At 38.0% G+C, this 17,751-nt stretch overlaps 1 protein-coding gene and 1 pseudogene across 1 annotated transcript in view; both read left to right on the top strand.

The window, feature by feature from the left end:
- The window catches only part of LOC107686060 (reticulophagy receptor FAM134B-like), a 15,557-nt gene extending 8,390 nt beyond the window's left edge, over positions 1 to 7,167 (top strand). The window contains exons 4-9 of the mRNA XM_016482899.1: positions 3,098 to 3,224; positions 3,567 to 3,651; positions 3,972 to 4,094; positions 4,403 to 4,473; positions 4,632 to 4,755; positions 5,947 to 7,167. Coding sequence (XP_016338385.1) covers positions 3,098 to 3,224; positions 3,567 to 3,651; positions 3,972 to 4,094; positions 4,403 to 4,473; positions 4,632 to 4,755; positions 5,947 to 6,404 — 988 coding nt within the window. The 3' untranslated portion in view covers positions 6,405 to 7,167. The remainder of the gene's footprint in view (positions 1 to 3,097; positions 3,225 to 3,566; positions 3,652 to 3,971; positions 4,095 to 4,402; positions 4,474 to 4,631; positions 4,756 to 5,946) is intronic.
- Positions 7,168 to 12,900: 5,733 nt separating this feature from the next.
- LOC107686072 (uncharacterized) lies at positions 12,901 to 15,646 on the top strand (annotated as a pseudogene).
- The last annotated feature ends 2,105 nt before the right edge of the window (positions 15,647 to 17,751 follow it).

Raw genomic sequence — 17,751 nt, 5'->3', positions numbered from 1 at the left:
TGTCTTAATACGGGGGATAGGACTGCAGACCTTATCAGTTCCCTTGCACAGAGTTAATTTGAAATCGGAGTTGGTCGAAGGAGAGGTAACTCTTGGAGTGCGCCCCTCTTTACCCGTGAAGGGTGTTTCGGTAATTCTGGGAAAATAATTTGGCAGGGGGGCGAGTATGGCGGGATATTCTTCCTCCACCGGTAGTTTCTTTTGCTCCGTTGAAAGAGCAAATTGATGAATTGTTTCAAGAGTTCCGTGAGGTGTTTGTTTCCTGTGCTGTGACGCGCGCAATGAGTCGTACGCTACCATCTAAATCTCCTGAAGTGACTAAATTTGAGATTCCTGGTTTATCTGTTTTTTCTCCTATTTCTCGTAGTGATTTAGTAGCTGCGCAGCAGGAAGATCCTGTTTTGCAATCTTTGTTCGCGGCTGTGGTATCCTCTGAGGAAGTGGAGAGTGTAGCGAATGGCTGTTTTATACAGGATGATTGTTGTTGAGGAAGTGGAGTCATCAAAGGGAAGATTCCTGTAAGGAGGCCATAATTCAGGTAGTGGTGCCTGCTAAATTTAAAGAGGTGGTACTAAATGCTGCTCATGGTGATGTGGCTGGCCATTTGGGCGTGAAGAAAACTTATTATCGGATTTTGCGGCAATTCTATTGGCCGCGTCTAAAAAAAGATGTTGCAGCATTTATTAAAACATGTCACATCTGTCAGGTGGGGGGTAAACCTAATCAAGTTTTAAAGCCTGTGCCATTGTGTCCAATACCGGTTGTCAGTCAACCGTTTGAGCATATCATAGTTGACTGTGTCGGCCCTTTGCCTCCTTCCAAATCTGGTAATTCGTATTTGCTTACAGTTATGTGCCAAACAACCCGCTATCCTGCAGCGTATCCCTTGCGTAGGATTACTACTAAGGCTGTGGTTAAAGCTTTAATGCAATTTGTTTCGATTTTTGGGATACCTAAAGTTGTGCAGAGTGATCGAGGGACCAATTTTACTTCGGGAATGTTTGCGGAGGTTTTGAAACAGCTTGGTGTGAAACATAATCAGTCTAGCGCATATCACGCACAGAGTCAGGGCGCTTTAGAGCGTTTTCATCAGTCTCTGAAGTCGCTGTTGCGCTCTTACTGTCTGGAACTGAATAGGGATTGGGAAGACGGACTGCCTTGGCTAATGCTGGCGGCCCGGGAAGTCGTACAAGAGAGTTTGGGTTTTAGTCCAAATGAGTTAGTTTTTGGCCATACGGTGCGGGGACCTATACCCCATAGGGGCTAAAGAGTGAAGACTCGCCTAAAAATCTGTTAGATTATGTTAATGGTTTTCGCAGGCGTTTATCTTTGGCAGGACAAAGAGCGCGAGAACATCTGGTAAAGGCGCAGGTTAAGATGAAAAAATTGTTTGACCGTTGTATGGAATGTCGTGACTTCAGTCCAGGTGATCAAGTACTCGTTTTGTTGCCTTCGCCTGGATTTCCGTTTTGTGCGAGATTTTCTGGGCCGTATACAGTTAAACGAAAGGTAGCCTATCTGAGCAAGACTATATAGTTGCGACTCCTGATCGAAAGAAGTCTAGTCAGTTGTGTCATGCGAATTTGCTTAAACCATATTTCTCTCGTAGTGTTGACGTAGAGATAAGTCCTGTTGTAGCGGCCGCTGTGGTATTTGAGGGACCTCATCATTCTCCTGGTAACGGTGAGGATGTTGAGGCACCCGGGGACGGTGTGCTGTTACCGTGTCTGAAAAACTCGGAGACTCTTGAAAATTTTGAGAATGTGTTGGGTCATTTGCCCGATGAGTATAGGTCTGAGTTCATTCGTTTAGTGGCTGATTTTCCCATGTTGTTGGAGACATACCCTCACGCACACATCTAATACATCACGATGTGGACGTGGGTGATGCGCCGCCAATACGGCAGCGGTTTTATCGGGTTCCTGTTGAGAAGCGAAAGGCATTAGAAACAGAGGTCCAATATATGCTTGATAATGGAATAGCCCAACCTTCCTTCTCTAGTTGGGCATCGCCCTGTTTGTTAGTAAAGAAAGTGGACGGTACCTACAGATTTTGTACGGATTACCGGAAGTTGAATAACATAACGAAACCCGATGCATTTCCTTTGCCTCGTGTGGAGGATTGCGTCGACCAAGTGGGTGCGTCAAAGTTTGTTAGTAAGTTGGACCTTTTGAAAGGGTACTGGCAGGTGCCGTTAACGAAACGTGCCCAAGAAGTTACCGCTTTTATTACACCATCTGGGCTGTACTCCTACTCCGTTATGAGTTTTGGGCTGCGGAACGCGCCGGCAACCTTTCAAAGGTTGATGAATCACATCGTTTTTGGGTTGGAGGGGTGTGCTGTCTATTTGGATGACGTGATTATTTTTGGCGACACTTGGGAGCAGCATCTTCGGCGGTTGCGGGCATTGTTTGTTTCGGCTCTGGTGCAGTAGGTGGTCGTCAGCCCTGGGTAGAAGGGTGTGTGTGACGTCCCAGTTTGGGCTGTGCGTGCACTTGTGGGGTGTGTGTTTTAGGTGCCGCTTGGAGGGGGTGTGGCTTGCACACCTGACACTTGTTGGACGCAGAGTTTAAGAGTGCCTGGCGTGTTGGTGCGGTTGGTTTGGGAGATCGTCTCCTGCGTGGAGCTCGACGGTCCGTGTTGTGCTGTGTGTCCCAGCCGACCCTGGCTCGTTCCTTCATTTATGCTACATTTATGTTATATTTTGTTGTTAAAATAAATGTTTTGTTAAGTATTCTTGCGTCTGGACTCCTCTTTGTTGCAGCCTAAGAGCCGGCTGTAACAACACTGATATCCGTTTATTAAAATGGACTATAAGGTCTACATTTTTATTTAATTCTTTCCACCCTCCATAACGTGAATTTACATGTCCTGTATAGTGTATAGGCATGTTGTGTCATATCCCAGTTCCAGATGTTGAGAAGAGGCCACTACAAATATATAGCAGCATATGTGTTCAGCAGATATGCAATGATAAATAAAGAAGTTTACATTGTTTATTTGAATTAATGAATTAATATGTGCTTTTGCAGAAGGGTCGTCTGTACTTCTGGTTCAACTTTAATGATCATTTATATTACTGGTCTTTTAATTGTAGCTGGGAGATCATTGATTCTGTCCAGGAGGGCAAGTCTGGATCAGGATCTCCATTCACAGACTTCTGGACGAGCCTCAAGCTCTTCATTGAGGAGACTTCCTCTTTTAAGCAGCAGAATCCAGGCAAGGTACGGACAGATTTAGTTTTTGCATAATGTACCCTTTTTTTACATTACAATGTAGATTGTAGGTTAAAATTTGTATGAATGTATAAAGGGAAACCATATATGTTGGGTATCATGTCAAGTCTTAATTTCTTCTACATTTTCCCCATTTTAACCACCATTTTGCCTTTTCTAGTTAATTTTTCATGGTCTGACAGTGATCTTAAAAGAATTAACAAAATGATATTTAAAATAGATTTAGAGTATAGCATGTCACATCTCAGTTTATTAACTCTTCAAAAGTATTTTATGTCAACTATCCTTTTGCAGTGAACTGAGACATTTTAAATTTGCGTCTCATTGCAGTTCTGTCTGCTGGTGTGCAGTATGTGTTCTTTTCTGGCAATACTTGGACGTTACATTCCAGGGGTTGTTATTTCATACATCTTAGGTAAGTGCCAAATTAGGTCCTACACAAAAAAAGATGGTAATTAACAGCTTTTGCCATATCTTTTCATTAAAGTCTTTGTACAACTGTAACCATGCTACTATTGGCTAAGGTGAGCATAGCCTTTTCTGGATTTACCTCCAGCACACTTGAGAACATCCAACAGTCTGTTTGTCATGTGATAGTGGATTCCTAGAAATGTAACCATGACGATATTCCCACTCAGTCTCTGGTTTCTCTTTCTTCCTAGCAGTCAGCAGGTTCATAAACACACTGGTAAGAGTGACGCGTACATTAATAGTTTCTACATCTGTTTACTGCAGTGCTGGGCATTTTTCTCTGGCCTTTGGTGTCGTCACATGAGTTTGGGATGTGGTTGGAACCAGTTCTGCAGAAACTGGACTTTGGAGTGGGCGAGTTTCTTCAGAAAATAAAGGAGAATCATGGTACGTCTCAAATACAGACATAGAAAATTACTGAATTTTACATGAATTCCAGTGTAGCTTGACCCCCAAAATAAATTTTGGAGCGCACCACACATTTAGCTCATCTGATTGAATTCAGTGGAGTTTAGCATTAGCATGTTGCTAAGCTAACAAGGCAAACCACTAATAAGCATATAAAACATAGTACACACACGCATTTTTACATATTTCAATTACACTAAAGTATTTTTATCGATTCTGTTTGGTTTTGAATGTAATATTTAAAGTCATGGCTGACTTGCATTTTCCATATTCCTTTCCTGCTTAAGAGAAAAGGATACTCCAGTCACAAGCCAAGAGAGAGAGCATTGAAGCAGATCTGTCTGCACTTTTCCCCAAGGTCAGTGAGCTGCCACACAACTGGCCAGATACTGTTACTCACACGCTTATCATGTGCCACTGAAGACTGTGAGGGCTTTAGGATATGACAATAATATCATATACATAATATGTCCATTTCTTGTCTTTGTGTGAACTGATATTGAGTATCTAATACAGATGGACTCCACCGTGTGCAAAGAGCTGTCTATATCCGACACAGAGGTCTCTGAAATAACATGGACAGACAATGGCACCTTTAACCTTTCAGAGGGACACACACCTCAGACAGAAAACTCTGAAGGTAAAGCTCTCTTACCTTTTCCAGAAATATCTGTATGTGGGTGAATTTCCAGGTCTAAATATAGTCTAAATATAACAAATGATAGATAGACCCTTATATAACAAAAAAAAAAAACCCTGCAAACTAACTGCCAGAAACTGATGTGTGTGTGTGTGTGTGTGTGTGTGTGTATAACAAAGAGTGAAAAATTTAAGGGGGTCTGAATACTTTCCGTACCCACTGTATATATATCTATCTATCTATCTATCTATCTATCTATCTATCTATCACTATTTCACTATTAACTAGTTGCTTATTAGCATGTATATTACTAGCATATTGCCTGTTTATTAGTACTTGTTTATTAGGTACATATTAATGCCTTATTCTGCATGACCATATTGTACATCCCTTAATCCTACCCAATACCTAAACTTAACAACTACCTTACTAAATATTAATAAGCCGCAAATTAGGAGTTTATTGAGGGCAAAGCCCTTAGTTAATAATGAATATGTGTTCCCTAATCTAAAATGTTACCTGATATTTTTCATTCCACAAGAAATATTAAGCAGCACAACTGCTTTCAACTGATAACAATAAGAAATGTTAAATGATGCTTGAATAGTGAATCAGGATATTAGAATGAATTTTTCTGAAGGATCGTGTCACACTGGACTGGATGCTGAAAATTCAGCTTTACCATCACAGGAATAAATTACATTTTAAAATACAAAGTACATATACATAAAAAATACATAACGCATTATTAAAAAAGCGATTTAAAATTGTAATAATATTTCACAATATTAATATTTTTACTGTATTTTATTTTTTATTTTTAACTGTATCATTAAAAAATCATATTGACCCCAAACTTTTAAACTGTGGTATTAACTGTATACTATATGTTAGTATACTATAAATAAATATATACTAGTACACTGGAAATCAATTAGTCATCAGCATGTTGTGATTATAAAAAAGGAGATTGAAGAATTGAATGAATGAAAGCCTTTTTTATGTATTAGAGCCGTTCTTTGTGTATTATAGCATTATGATAAATGTATGTAATGTCTAAAACCTTGAAAACGTATATAGTTTTGATGCATTCAATAATAGATATTATGCCAAATTGTATTCCTGTTGAATGTGTATACATCTCATTGTTTTTTAAATGGGGGCATTTTCTGTGTTATATATTTGATACAGACTCAGACCGGCGAAGTGACGAGGAAGTCTTCACCGGTGGACTACCGGAGTTTCCCTCCTTGGACAATGGCTTGGGAACAAATGGAGATGATGACGAAGACCTGAGCATTGGGATGCCCACCCCTCCAGCCCATCCCAGCAGGGTCGGGTCCACACAGTCAGAGGAGGAACCCGCGGCCCAGGCCCTGGAGGTTGTGCAGAGGCTGGCTGGAGACGTAATCACAGCAGCAGTAACCGCGGCCATGCAGGAACGTCTGGAGGCAGCTGTAGCGCCTGCGCTGGTCCAGGCCCTGGCTGAGGAATCGGACAGCGAGGCGGAGGACTTTGAGTTGTTGGACCAATCAGAGCTGGAACAGCTGGAAGGCGAGTTGGGGCTGGACCGCTCGAGCCGTGCAGAAACGTCTAAACCTAGCAAACCCTCTTCAGGCTTTCTGTCCAAACTACTGGGGCGCCAATGATTTTATTCAGAGGGGTTCTGCTTCCCTCTGTGATGGGATGTGGGTGGGAGGATAAATGTCGGGTTCACAGGGAAAGGTCCAGAGTAATGAAGGTATTCCATTGTTTTACTTTGCTGGTGTGATTCAGTTGTTTTGCTATAAAAACAAAGTCATTTGTGGAAGGGGGCTATTAGTGTTTTTCACGGGGAAGGTGATTGTGGCTGGTTTTGGCGTAGCTCCATCTCAGTGGGTCATCGGAGGAAATTGTTTTCACAATGTTTCCTGTCAACCTCCAACCCGCCAATGACCAGAGGGTTATGGACCAGAGTAAATTAATTCGTTTAGCTGTTAAAGGGCTGGTAGATGCAGGATACTGCATATTTTGCTGCCAAATATTTTTTCTCTTTTCAACTTCACATAATTACTCCTAAAATAAAGCTTCATGGCCAAAGAGTAAGGGCCTCCCACTAACTGACAATCAGGATAGCATTTATAAGCAAACAGAAACACCTTGTAGAGAAGTACACATGTGACAAATATGTATTTTTATTTAAAATATTTTGTTTTCTAATTTAGTTTTTTGTATTTTTCATGAAGGATTTCTGAAAAGCTGGTGGTCTTAGTGTAATCCTTTGCATGGGTAGTCATGTTTTAGACTTTTTTCAGTTTGCACCTTCTTTTAGAGTGAACCAACTAGGCACTAGAGCACATAGGCACCAAAGTTGAACAGATTATGATTTAGATTCATATTCATATTCATCAAATAGTGCTTAAAGGGATGGTTCGACCAAAAATGAATATTCTGTCATTAATGGTGTTTAATGTTGTTTTAGACTCCATTAACTTACATTTTATAAACAAAAACAGTTACACAGAATATAATCTTTTGTGTTCCACAGAACTCATACAGGTTTGGAAAAATATGAAAGTGTGAAAATAATGATAATTTTTGGGTGAACTCTTTCTCTTTAATGTACACAAAGACCTTAAGTTTTTTTTTTTTTTTTTCAGGCAAAAGAACAAAATGTAAAATGTATTTAATCCCCAAGAACAATGTAGACAGAAGACAATTGTACTTTTAGTCAGTTTTATAAATCAAAATGTCTCTTTGGGGATCATTATCATGCTTTCTGTGAAAAAGAGAGTAGTCTTTTATCAACTGACCCATTATTCATAATTGCCTTTTCATCAATGTAAGTACAGACGCACATATAACCAAGACTGTTTCTGTTCACAGTGTGGTGCTTGGTGTGTATCTAAATGTAGTGTTTCTAACAAACTTCTGATGTATTATGAATTTTGTTTTGAGATGTATCAAACGCTTTCTATAACACGTTGGCTGAATAGGAATTTCTGCCAGTCACTATAATGACTGCTGTCCAAAAATGATTCTAATCAGTGTAAGTTTGATCACTTTTTTTTAATTGTATTGTATTATTTATTCCTATATATCTATCTTATTAGATTGCTGCCACGCACATGATTGCCTTATATGCCTGTGCAAGTTTGTCTGTCAGAACGGAAGAGAATAAGCAAAATATAGTTGTATGAACAATCTCCAGAATGTAATTAAAACCGTACAATTCAAAATTGTGGTTTTGTCATTATTCTGAATGAGGTTTTGCAATGGAAAATATCTTAAGTGACTTTGAAACAATCCTAAATGGGGTCAAAACATATTCATTGGGTTCAAATTTCACATTTAAATTTTTTTTTCTTCACTTAAACTTATATATTTAATTATAATTGTATATAAATTATAAAGCAAATGGTTATTACTTCTAATGAATATTAAAAAATGAAGGACTTAAAAACGTGACTTCATATTGTAATGGTAATTTTGGAATGGAAAAGCTATAATTAATTAAATTGTAATGATAATGTGTATTGTTAATTGTTACCAAATGCATGATTAAATGGATAATAAATGTATTCACCATCATTAGATCCAGGTACTGGTTAAATATGAGCTGTTTTCACTAGGCAAAGGGGAGGAACAGTCCTCCTCATAAATCTGACACTTTTAAACAGCACCCGGTGATTTACTCGTAGTCCACCTGTAAAGCACACTATCCATACATCACCTAAACTTTACCTCAAGTCAGTAGAACAAAATAGTCATGTTTCAAATGTGTATGATTTATGCTCATCACTGCAGGACTTCATCCATTAAACCCATCAAACATGAATTAAACTGCTTCAATTTGAGCTACTCAAATCTAAAATAATTTATCAAGACTAAATATTACGACGCAGCTTTTTTAATGGAGAGTTGTTTATAATTACATGCTTAAAGCAGATAAAAAGAACAACACCAATATTTTCAGTAACATTCAGTCTGAACAAATGTACAAGATGCAACATGAGTGACTGTATAGGTTATAGCTAAACATACTGAAACAATTAAAAAGAAACTCTTCCATAATTCTGCATCTGGTGGTCCTTTAAAATATTCAGGCCCAGCAGGAGATGTTTTTACTACCGCAGAATGTCTTTATGAAGTGAGTGGCTTAATGTGGTGTGATTTGTGTCTCAGGGCCAAAATAAAAATCAAACAAGCCACAAAAAATTCCCTAATTTGCCACACATATTAATCCCAACGTTCTTCAAAGAAAGAGAAAAATGACAGACCTATTGTATTACTTTGCTTATCACAATATAGATAAATACAGACAACCATATCACAAAAGGTTTCATAAACATATTATTTGTATCCATTTAGCTTAATAATATTTTAATGTCATTGATTCATGTCACCCATCAAAATTATACATGACAGATTCAGTTACATGTCCTTTCTGGCATGTAAATCACACAGTGTCATGCACATCATTTTTGTTTACTTGGCTTTTTTCTTACATGAGTTCTTTCTAGAAGGCCTTTAGTTTTCCATAAAATGCAATTGTTTACACATTTTGTTGCTGCTTTGGGAAAAGCATGGCAGAAATATAGTTATTTTACAAAAGACAAAATCTCATTCAGAGTAACCAGAGATGTAGTTCATCACTATAGGCACGTACAGTTTGACAACCAGAAACTGTCGAGCCATAGCATTTTTTAACATTTGAAAATTAGCTTGAAAAGAGTGTTTGTGATATGCTTTTAAGAAAAATGTCACTTGGTTTGATATTTTGATATTCACACATTTTTTGGTGTGACTTCAGTCAGAATCCTTTTTGGAGCCATTATATGTGTGGAAGGGAAGGAAAAGTGCTCTGCCCTATTTCCAGGTGAGAAGATGTGAAAGCTGGCTTGTCTCAAGTCTCATAAAACTCTGCAAAGACATACAGATGAACTCTGAGAAAAGAAATAAAAAAGCAGAACTCCTCAGAGTTTTACCACCTTGACCTTCCAGCCACACTCGTTCTGTTACAAGTTAAACCAAAAGTCACTTATTTCACTAAAGTTTGTGAAATAGGGCAATTAGATATTTGTGGAAAGATAAGTAGACATTTGGTAAATATAGATACTGTATATATTAATAAAAATTGCTTCAGTGAAGGGCAAATACATTTTTTTTGTCTTCTAAGTGATTTTTAAACTCTTCCCTGGCGCCAGGTGTTCCAAAATTCTGAGCGCATGTCACATTCTTCTACATGTGGTATGTTGGAATTATGAGGCCATATCGTGTTTGTGTGCTCAGCTGCTTCCAGCTTGGATTGCAGGTTTATGTGCTATGTAAAACACCTGTTTGCAGCAAGCCTGAAGTTTAATTATATGTGTAACAGTGGACATGCTGATCTGGCCATCCCATCATCATGATGAATGGACACCATTAAACAATCAGTCACATACAGTAGTATATGCATAAGAGTTGCATGTTGCAGATGTCGTTTCTAAATCATAAGCAGCCACCATATAGCTTCAGCTATAGATTTTTGCAGCTATAAGGAATCACCTAAAATGATATTCTATAGGCTATCATTCTGATCTATGATGTTCTTGTCATAAAAAGTAGTTGGATCGTTAACCCAAAGCTGATTTTTTTTTTTTATAGCATCCTGTAACCTTCTGGCCTTCAGTTGCCTTCAGTTTCTTATGACAGTGGCCGACACTTTCTGCTTTTCCTGTGGAATCTTTAGTGAGTGTGAAGAAACTGCCAGATAACACCTTCAAAAAGCTGCTGACAGGAATCTGCTTGTTGGGGAGAGTTTTTTTTTAAACAGCATGGGTCTGGTTTTTAATTAGCTTACATCACACAGTTTTCACTTTGCCATAGATGACTTAAGCCTAAAAGTCTTGAATGAGGAAGATGATGTGGGTGCTTTAACATTATTGTATAAAGGTTTCTAAAAAGAGATATTTCACACAAAAATGACAATTTTGTCAGCATTACATCTTCCACTTGTTCCAATACTGTAAGAGTTTATTGTTGGTAAATGATGTTAGGTTAGTCATATTAAATAATATGTTTGCTTAAACAAAACTAATTTATATGATATTACATAAAGAAGTTTTTAGATTAATTTATAAAAAAAAAAATTAAGCATAAGCGAAGTATAAACTTGGAATTCCATAGAGCTTTACTGCATAATACTGAGCAAACTGCAGGATTCAGAATAAGATAAACTGCTCTTGGTGAAATAATCAAAAGTGCATGAACTGATAAAGTCATAATTCATATGGCAGAATGGAGAAAGTATCACATGTTCAGTTCACAAGGTATCAGTATCACAAGGTTTTCTGTCATGTTTGTGTCTCAGTGGTAGATGTGGCACCTCATTCATCAATCAGTAAAAAGGTATTTATTTGATTATGTCTGCATCCTTCCGGCTCCCTCTTCCAAGTTGGATCTTGCTGCTTTTCTCCCTAATTACAGGACTCTCATTGGTCAATGAGCTGATTTTGCAAGAGCCAATCCCAAAAATGCTAACAGCAAGCTCCTGACATGCCTTTTTTTCTTAATGATCATGGAGCACTTTAAAAATGTTGCCGTTCGCCACAGCAATTCAGAGGGTTTGAAGGGGAGTGCAGAGGTTGTGTGAAGAGTTCAGTAAGCCCCTTCAGAGCCCACCAGCAACTTAGGAGTATCTTCAAACATTTCTGCTAGAACAGGTAAGTGCTTTTGAAGATCCTTTTTCTCATTCAGTTGACTGATACAGACAAAACATTCTTAATAAATTAGGTGCAGGTATGAGCACTGGGAAATTGTTTAAAAATATCTGTAATATTTTAAAAATATTCATTCATTTATTTATTTGATAATCTTACATGGATTTCTATATATATGTTGTATTATTTATAATGTGTTTGTCCCCCCTCCACATCATTGTACAATGTAAAAATTAAAAGGAAAAAATTTGGGAATTATGTAAGACAGGTGTAAATAGTATTCAAAAAGACATTTAAAAAAATTGCAGGGAAAGCCTAAGAAATTCTTATAAATCTAAAAAAGTAACAATTTTAAAAAGTGAAGGAACAAACAAAATTTACATATTATATTTTTACAAGAACAATAGAATGTGAATTGCAATCTGTCCATTAAAAACTAAATTGTACAACAACACATTATTTCAAGTTATTGGAAATTTTAAACAAATCATTCATGGTTTAAAAGTTTAAATAGTTAAAAGTCCATTATTATTTAAGAATCAACTATTGAAACCCCAAATTGGCCGACCATTATTTCGAATATCCCTGAATCCCTGATATGGATCACTCTCTCAATTTTTGTTTTCAGGATTCAACTAATCAAGAAAAATGGCCAGACTTACATTATCTGTTATATTCTGTGGAATGGCTTTTGCAACTGTCTTTATGCCAGGTGAGAATCCATTTTGATCCAAAAAAATAAAAAATATTCTGTGATCCTGAATATTTAGCACAATTCAAACCATAGCATTACAAAGCATCATAAATCACCATAAGTCACCATAGCATTATAAAACATGAACCAAATGTCTCAGAATCCATCTCTGAAACAAAGCACATCTGGTTACTATTACTGCAGAAACTTCACAGCATTTACAAAACCAGAGAAAACAAATGAGCATTGTGTATTGTTATTCTTTTTTGTGAACACCTTTGTGAAGTGATTTCAGTCAAACAGTTTCCATATAGGAAAACAGAGACCTTGTGATTATCAGCCAACTGTATATTTTCCATGAGCTATAAACATCTAAAGAGACCAACTGGAGATGCAGATATATGCCACAAATAATGTTGCATGTACAGACCATTTTACATCCTTCATTTTATTTTACAGCAGTGGTAATTATGGTAGCAACCTGTGGGCTGGTTCCCCAATACCTTTGTAGTTTAACAGGTACACTTGCAGGGGGTCCCGGAAGTTTAAGTCCCATTTTAGAGCACTTAGAGCTCTCAGAGAGCTGAGACAGAGCGGTAATCACTAGAATAAGACACAGGCTCCGCAGACGGGAAAAATGCCTGCTGTGCACTCATAGTCGGTTGGCATTTTCCTTCATTTCAGAAGTGTGACATTTGGTTCATAACAATTCAATTTAGTTTTTTTTCTTTTGTTTTCTTTGCATTTTTATTTATTTACTTATTTTTATTAATGTCTGACACAGACTTTCTGAAGGCTAGTCCTGTAGGACGCAATGAAGAAGAGGATGGTGAGTTGGACTTTTTTGTGTAATTGTATCATCAGCTATGCTGTAAATGGCACTGACATCAAAGCTCAGATGTGAGATAATGCCATTAAACATGAATCATTATGCTGCACACCTGAAAAATGGCAGTGGTTCATTGTCTCACATAGAGCTTCTCTACATCTTGGCCTCAAAATAGCAACTCCTTCTTCTTATTTTCATTTTAGGTTATACAGTACATCATAGTTATGCACTGGCAAAGCAAAGAACCCAAAGATTTCTTAAGAATTCAATCAAATCATCACAGAGTTTTCCATATTTTATAATAATAGTAGTGCTGGGCAATGATTAATCGTGATTAATCGCATCCAAAATAAAAGTTTTTGTGTACATAATATATGTGTGTGCACTGTGTATATTTATTATGTATGTATAAAGACACACAGTATATATTTAGAAAACATTTACATGTATATATTTATATTCATACAATTTATATTATATATAAATATATTTAATATATAAACATAACATATTTTTCTTAAATATATACAACACAAGTATTTATGTATTTATATATACATAATAAATATACACAGTACACACACACATATATTATGTACACACAAACTTTTATTTTGGATGCAATTAATCGTGATTAATCGTTACCCAGCACTAAATAATAGTGAAGTCATCAAAATGCTGAGTAATAATATACACTATTGTCAGATTTTGATTAAATAGATTAATAAATAAATAAATAAAATAAAAATACTGAGATGTTGTCTGAATATTATTTAAAGGGATACTTCACACAAAAATGAAAATTCTGTCATTAGTTGCTCACCCTCATGTCGTTTCAAACCCGATAAGACATTCGGAACACTAAATAAGATATTTTTGATGAACTCCGAGAGGGTCAGAAAGATCTTGGATTTCATCAAAAATATCTTAATTTGTGTTCCGAAGATGAACAAAGGTCTTATTTGGAACGACATGAGGGTGAGTAATTAATGACCGAACTATCCCTTTAAATGATGCTTAAATGATACTTACTGTTGTCATGCGCAGTTTCAGCTATAGAGGGCGCTGCTGAGGTGAAGACAGACAGCAAGACATCACTGAAAAAGCTGGTCCGTAGCAGGAGGAATGTTGCCTACTACAGGAGCCTGCCTGATTTCTGGGGCTGGTATAAATACTTCATGCAGACCAACAACCAGGAGGGAGTGAGTAGCCTTAAACGAAAACACATATTGCTAGTCAGGGTCAAAATCTTTTTGAGATTTTTCAATGACTTCATGTAATTGTCCTAAAAATAAGTCAACTTTCTTGAGAGCTGTTTACAGAAAATTGCGACAAGAGTAATTCAATTAGCCCAGTTTTGTTTCTCTGTGATTATCTCCACAGATTGAGGACATGGATCGCATGTACCTTGTTTACCTGCAGAACAAGCACAGAGTAGAAGAGGGACGCTCCTACAACCATTACCTCACTCACCTGAACGAAATTTACAAAGCCTGTGCCAACTCCGACGACCCAGACTGCATTGCAGAATCTACCAGCAAACCCAAAGCCAAGATGGTCATGTCTGTTCCTGTGAGGCAAGCTACTGTGACAGTGTGCAACCCTTACCTCGACCCCTACTGCCTCTATGCTGTTAGACCAAAAGCTGCAGAAGAAGAGCCTTCACCCACCCCAGAAAAGGTCCCTGCTCCGATTCTGTCTCCTCTACTCCCTCTGCCTCTGAAAACCCCGCCAGCTTACTACTACGCTCCGGTCTTAGAGCCTTTCTTGCCAGCTGAGCAGAGGGCGGAACTGTTGCGTATCTGCAATCCTTCAGACACTGAGTGTTTGCAGTACCACCTGCACGCTGCTTATGGCCACAGGCCCTCGCTTGGACCTCTGCCCTCCTACGCTCACCTTGGATGTGATCCTACCAAAGATCCTTACTGCCAGCCCAAGCTGGTGCCCAGATCACCTTCAGGTTTGTATCACCTGTACCCCACTTGTAACCCCGCCACTGACCCCCTTTGCGTCACGAATGTAGTTGCACCTGCAGCCCAAACCGGTGGGAACGCAGAAGCTTCCAAAGAGCAGTTTTGCAACCCTTTGTTTGAAGAGGGCTGCAACCCCCTTACAGCTGCCAAACTAGCTGGAGTCAATAAGCCTGTCTTGGAATATGCTCCAAGAGATGAGCCTGCGCCTCTCAACCTGGCCTGCGACCCTCGCTACGATCCATATTGTCTGATGGGTGGAGCCGCTGCTCTCAGGAAACCCCCTCCGGTTCTCCCGGAGTTCCAGACCCGTCACCGCCTGGGCATCCATGGGAAGACCAAGGAAGGTTATGACTGCTACATGTTCTATGATAAGGATTGCACCCCAGTGGAGAGCCAGGGCTTGAGGGCAAGTGCTGCCAGTTCTAAACCAGACTGCCACCCCTACGACCCCAACTGTGGTAAGTTTGCCCCTCAGCTGTCCACTGGAGCTGAAGCAGCCAAGAGGGTCAAAGACAGCATCATTGAGCCCCATCCGGACTGTGACCCAGAAATCGATTACAACTGCCGTCTGCGCCGTGCAGAATCCGCAATTGAAAAACACAAAGATGAGCCAGCCCAGCAAGAACAAGCTCTCCCTGAAAATGTGGCCCCTGAGTATCCAGTTCCATGATTCGAGGACTTCTTGAGAGGCTATATGGGTGGCTACAAGAAATGAGAAGAAAAAACTGGATGAGAATTTACAAATTCAATCATGTTTATTCACATGTAGCACCGGTTTAGGTCTGTGCAAAAGAAGCAATTCAGGATCATCCAGGAATAGTTTTTGCATTGATGTTTTAGTAACTCTAGAGATGTCTAAGGTCTTAATTCTGTCTGAAATGTCATGTTGGGAAACACATCCATATATTTGGGGGTTTTGTTAGTGGTAATGTGAAGCAATATATATATTTATGTATTATATAATGTAGGGTTAGGGTACTTGAATAATATTTACTGATACATAAATCTGTATGGTAGTTTTTCTCTAAATTTGCTTTGTGAATTCTTGATATGTATTTAATGTAGTTTCTACTTTGATAAAAACAATCTTTCTCTTCTGCATTTGTTTAATATTTTCAGTAAAAAATAAATGACTTGAATTAAAGCTGGTGTTTTTTAAACATGCATTAACATAAAAAATATCACAATGGCTTCATGTTTCAGTACAGCTAAACAAATTCATCATATTGCAATACAGAAATGTATGCATTCAAAATTAATTTTCTGAGTAAATACTAAAGTTTATGTGATTTACATAAAAGTGACAACACATGATATGACAGATTGGTATATCTATTACAACAAAAATAATGTATTGAATTATTAATATAATTTGAATCATGCAAATGCAGAATCAACACATAAAGTTGATGTGTTATGCAATGGCAGGCTTTAAAAAGGGGAACAAGAAAATAGTCGAAAGAGCTCAAACTTTAAAAAGAGATATCTTCTAAGGGAAAATAAATAAGTCATTCACAATATACAATATACAACTTACAATTTACTTAGATATACATTTATTATTTTGAACATATATGCCTGCTGTAGACGGAGAAAAAGGTTTGTGTGGAATAGAAATATCATTTATTCTAAACACCATATAAAAGCACATTAAACATTAGTACCCATTTAAATTATTCACAACATGCAGCATTTGGCCAAAAGATCCCTCAGGCAGATGAAAAATGAGTGCACTTGATAACTGTTTTAAAAGAGCTTGGCATGCCAATATAGTAACACTAATGACTACTCACACAGACAGTGAACATGTTGAAATATGCATTAACTACAAGCGCACTGTAAATATGGCACTCTCAGAAGGTCCCTCAGTGGGCAAATCTAACTAAAAAAGGAACTGATGAAGCACACAAAATATACCTAATACTTGGATTACCCAACACACTCTCCCAGGGACACACGGCAGATTTTATTGACATACTTCATTATGACAGGCAACTTGAGTGCAAGAAATCAGTTGGGAAATGTTACCCAAGTGCAGACTCAGCAGCTTCGCATTTCATACCTCTGGCACCTCTGTTGTGGTTTTTTCCTTACTGTCTAATTGGCCTTAGGTGGGCTTTGAGAGGGGATATAGCAAACGTGACTTTGAACTGTTGCTTAATGCCTCAGTCAGCATGAGTCCGGTTTGTGCTGATTGCACCTCTCCATAGCCTGCATACCTGCGGGACCAGCTGAATGTCATTAAGTGGATGGGAAAGGGCCCAGAATGGTAATGAGGGTAAATATGTCCTCTGCATAAGCAAACAGAAATTAGCAGTGCGCTGTACTCAGCAGTGCTGCAGAGTTTCTAATTTTAATGTGGTCAGTGAGTGAGTTTGTGTTTGAACTGCATTCTTGAAAGGGACTGTAAGAAGATCTGGCCTTGAACAGAGATTTTAATTAGTTTGATTGCACTTCTATACAGTGAAATGTGGCCATTGAAAAGTTCTAAAGTTTAGCTTTTCTTCCCAGTAGTGAGCTTGTAAAATAACACACATACTGCTGTTTGACATATAAACTTTGACTTTGACTAATGTTTGGCCTAAAGGAGCTGCGTCTGACAATGATTTTCAAACCAGATATTAGTCATATATCTACAGTCCTAAAACTGTCCATTGTAAGTTGCCTAATGTACTGAAGGTAACCTTTTGACGAAATGAGAGATGCCCTAGTTACATGAACAGTTTTAACTATACTTTAATCTCTCTGGGTGACATACTTACAGAACATTGATGACAGGTTCTTTGTACTGAGCTTCAAATGAGAAAATACGTCTTTGCC

Source organism: Sinocyclocheilus anshuiensis, unplaced genomic scaffold (genome assembly GCF_001515605.1).
Source record: "Sinocyclocheilus anshuiensis isolate Anshui unplaced genomic scaffold, SAMN03320099.WGS_v1.1 scaffold930, whole genome shotgun sequence".
Classification (NCBI taxonomy): domain Eukaryota; kingdom Metazoa; phylum Chordata; class Actinopteri; order Cypriniformes; family Cyprinidae; genus Sinocyclocheilus; species Sinocyclocheilus anshuiensis.
The sequence above is the reverse complement of the archived record's forward strand: the minus strand, read 5'-3'. Positions and strand labels throughout refer to the sequence as shown.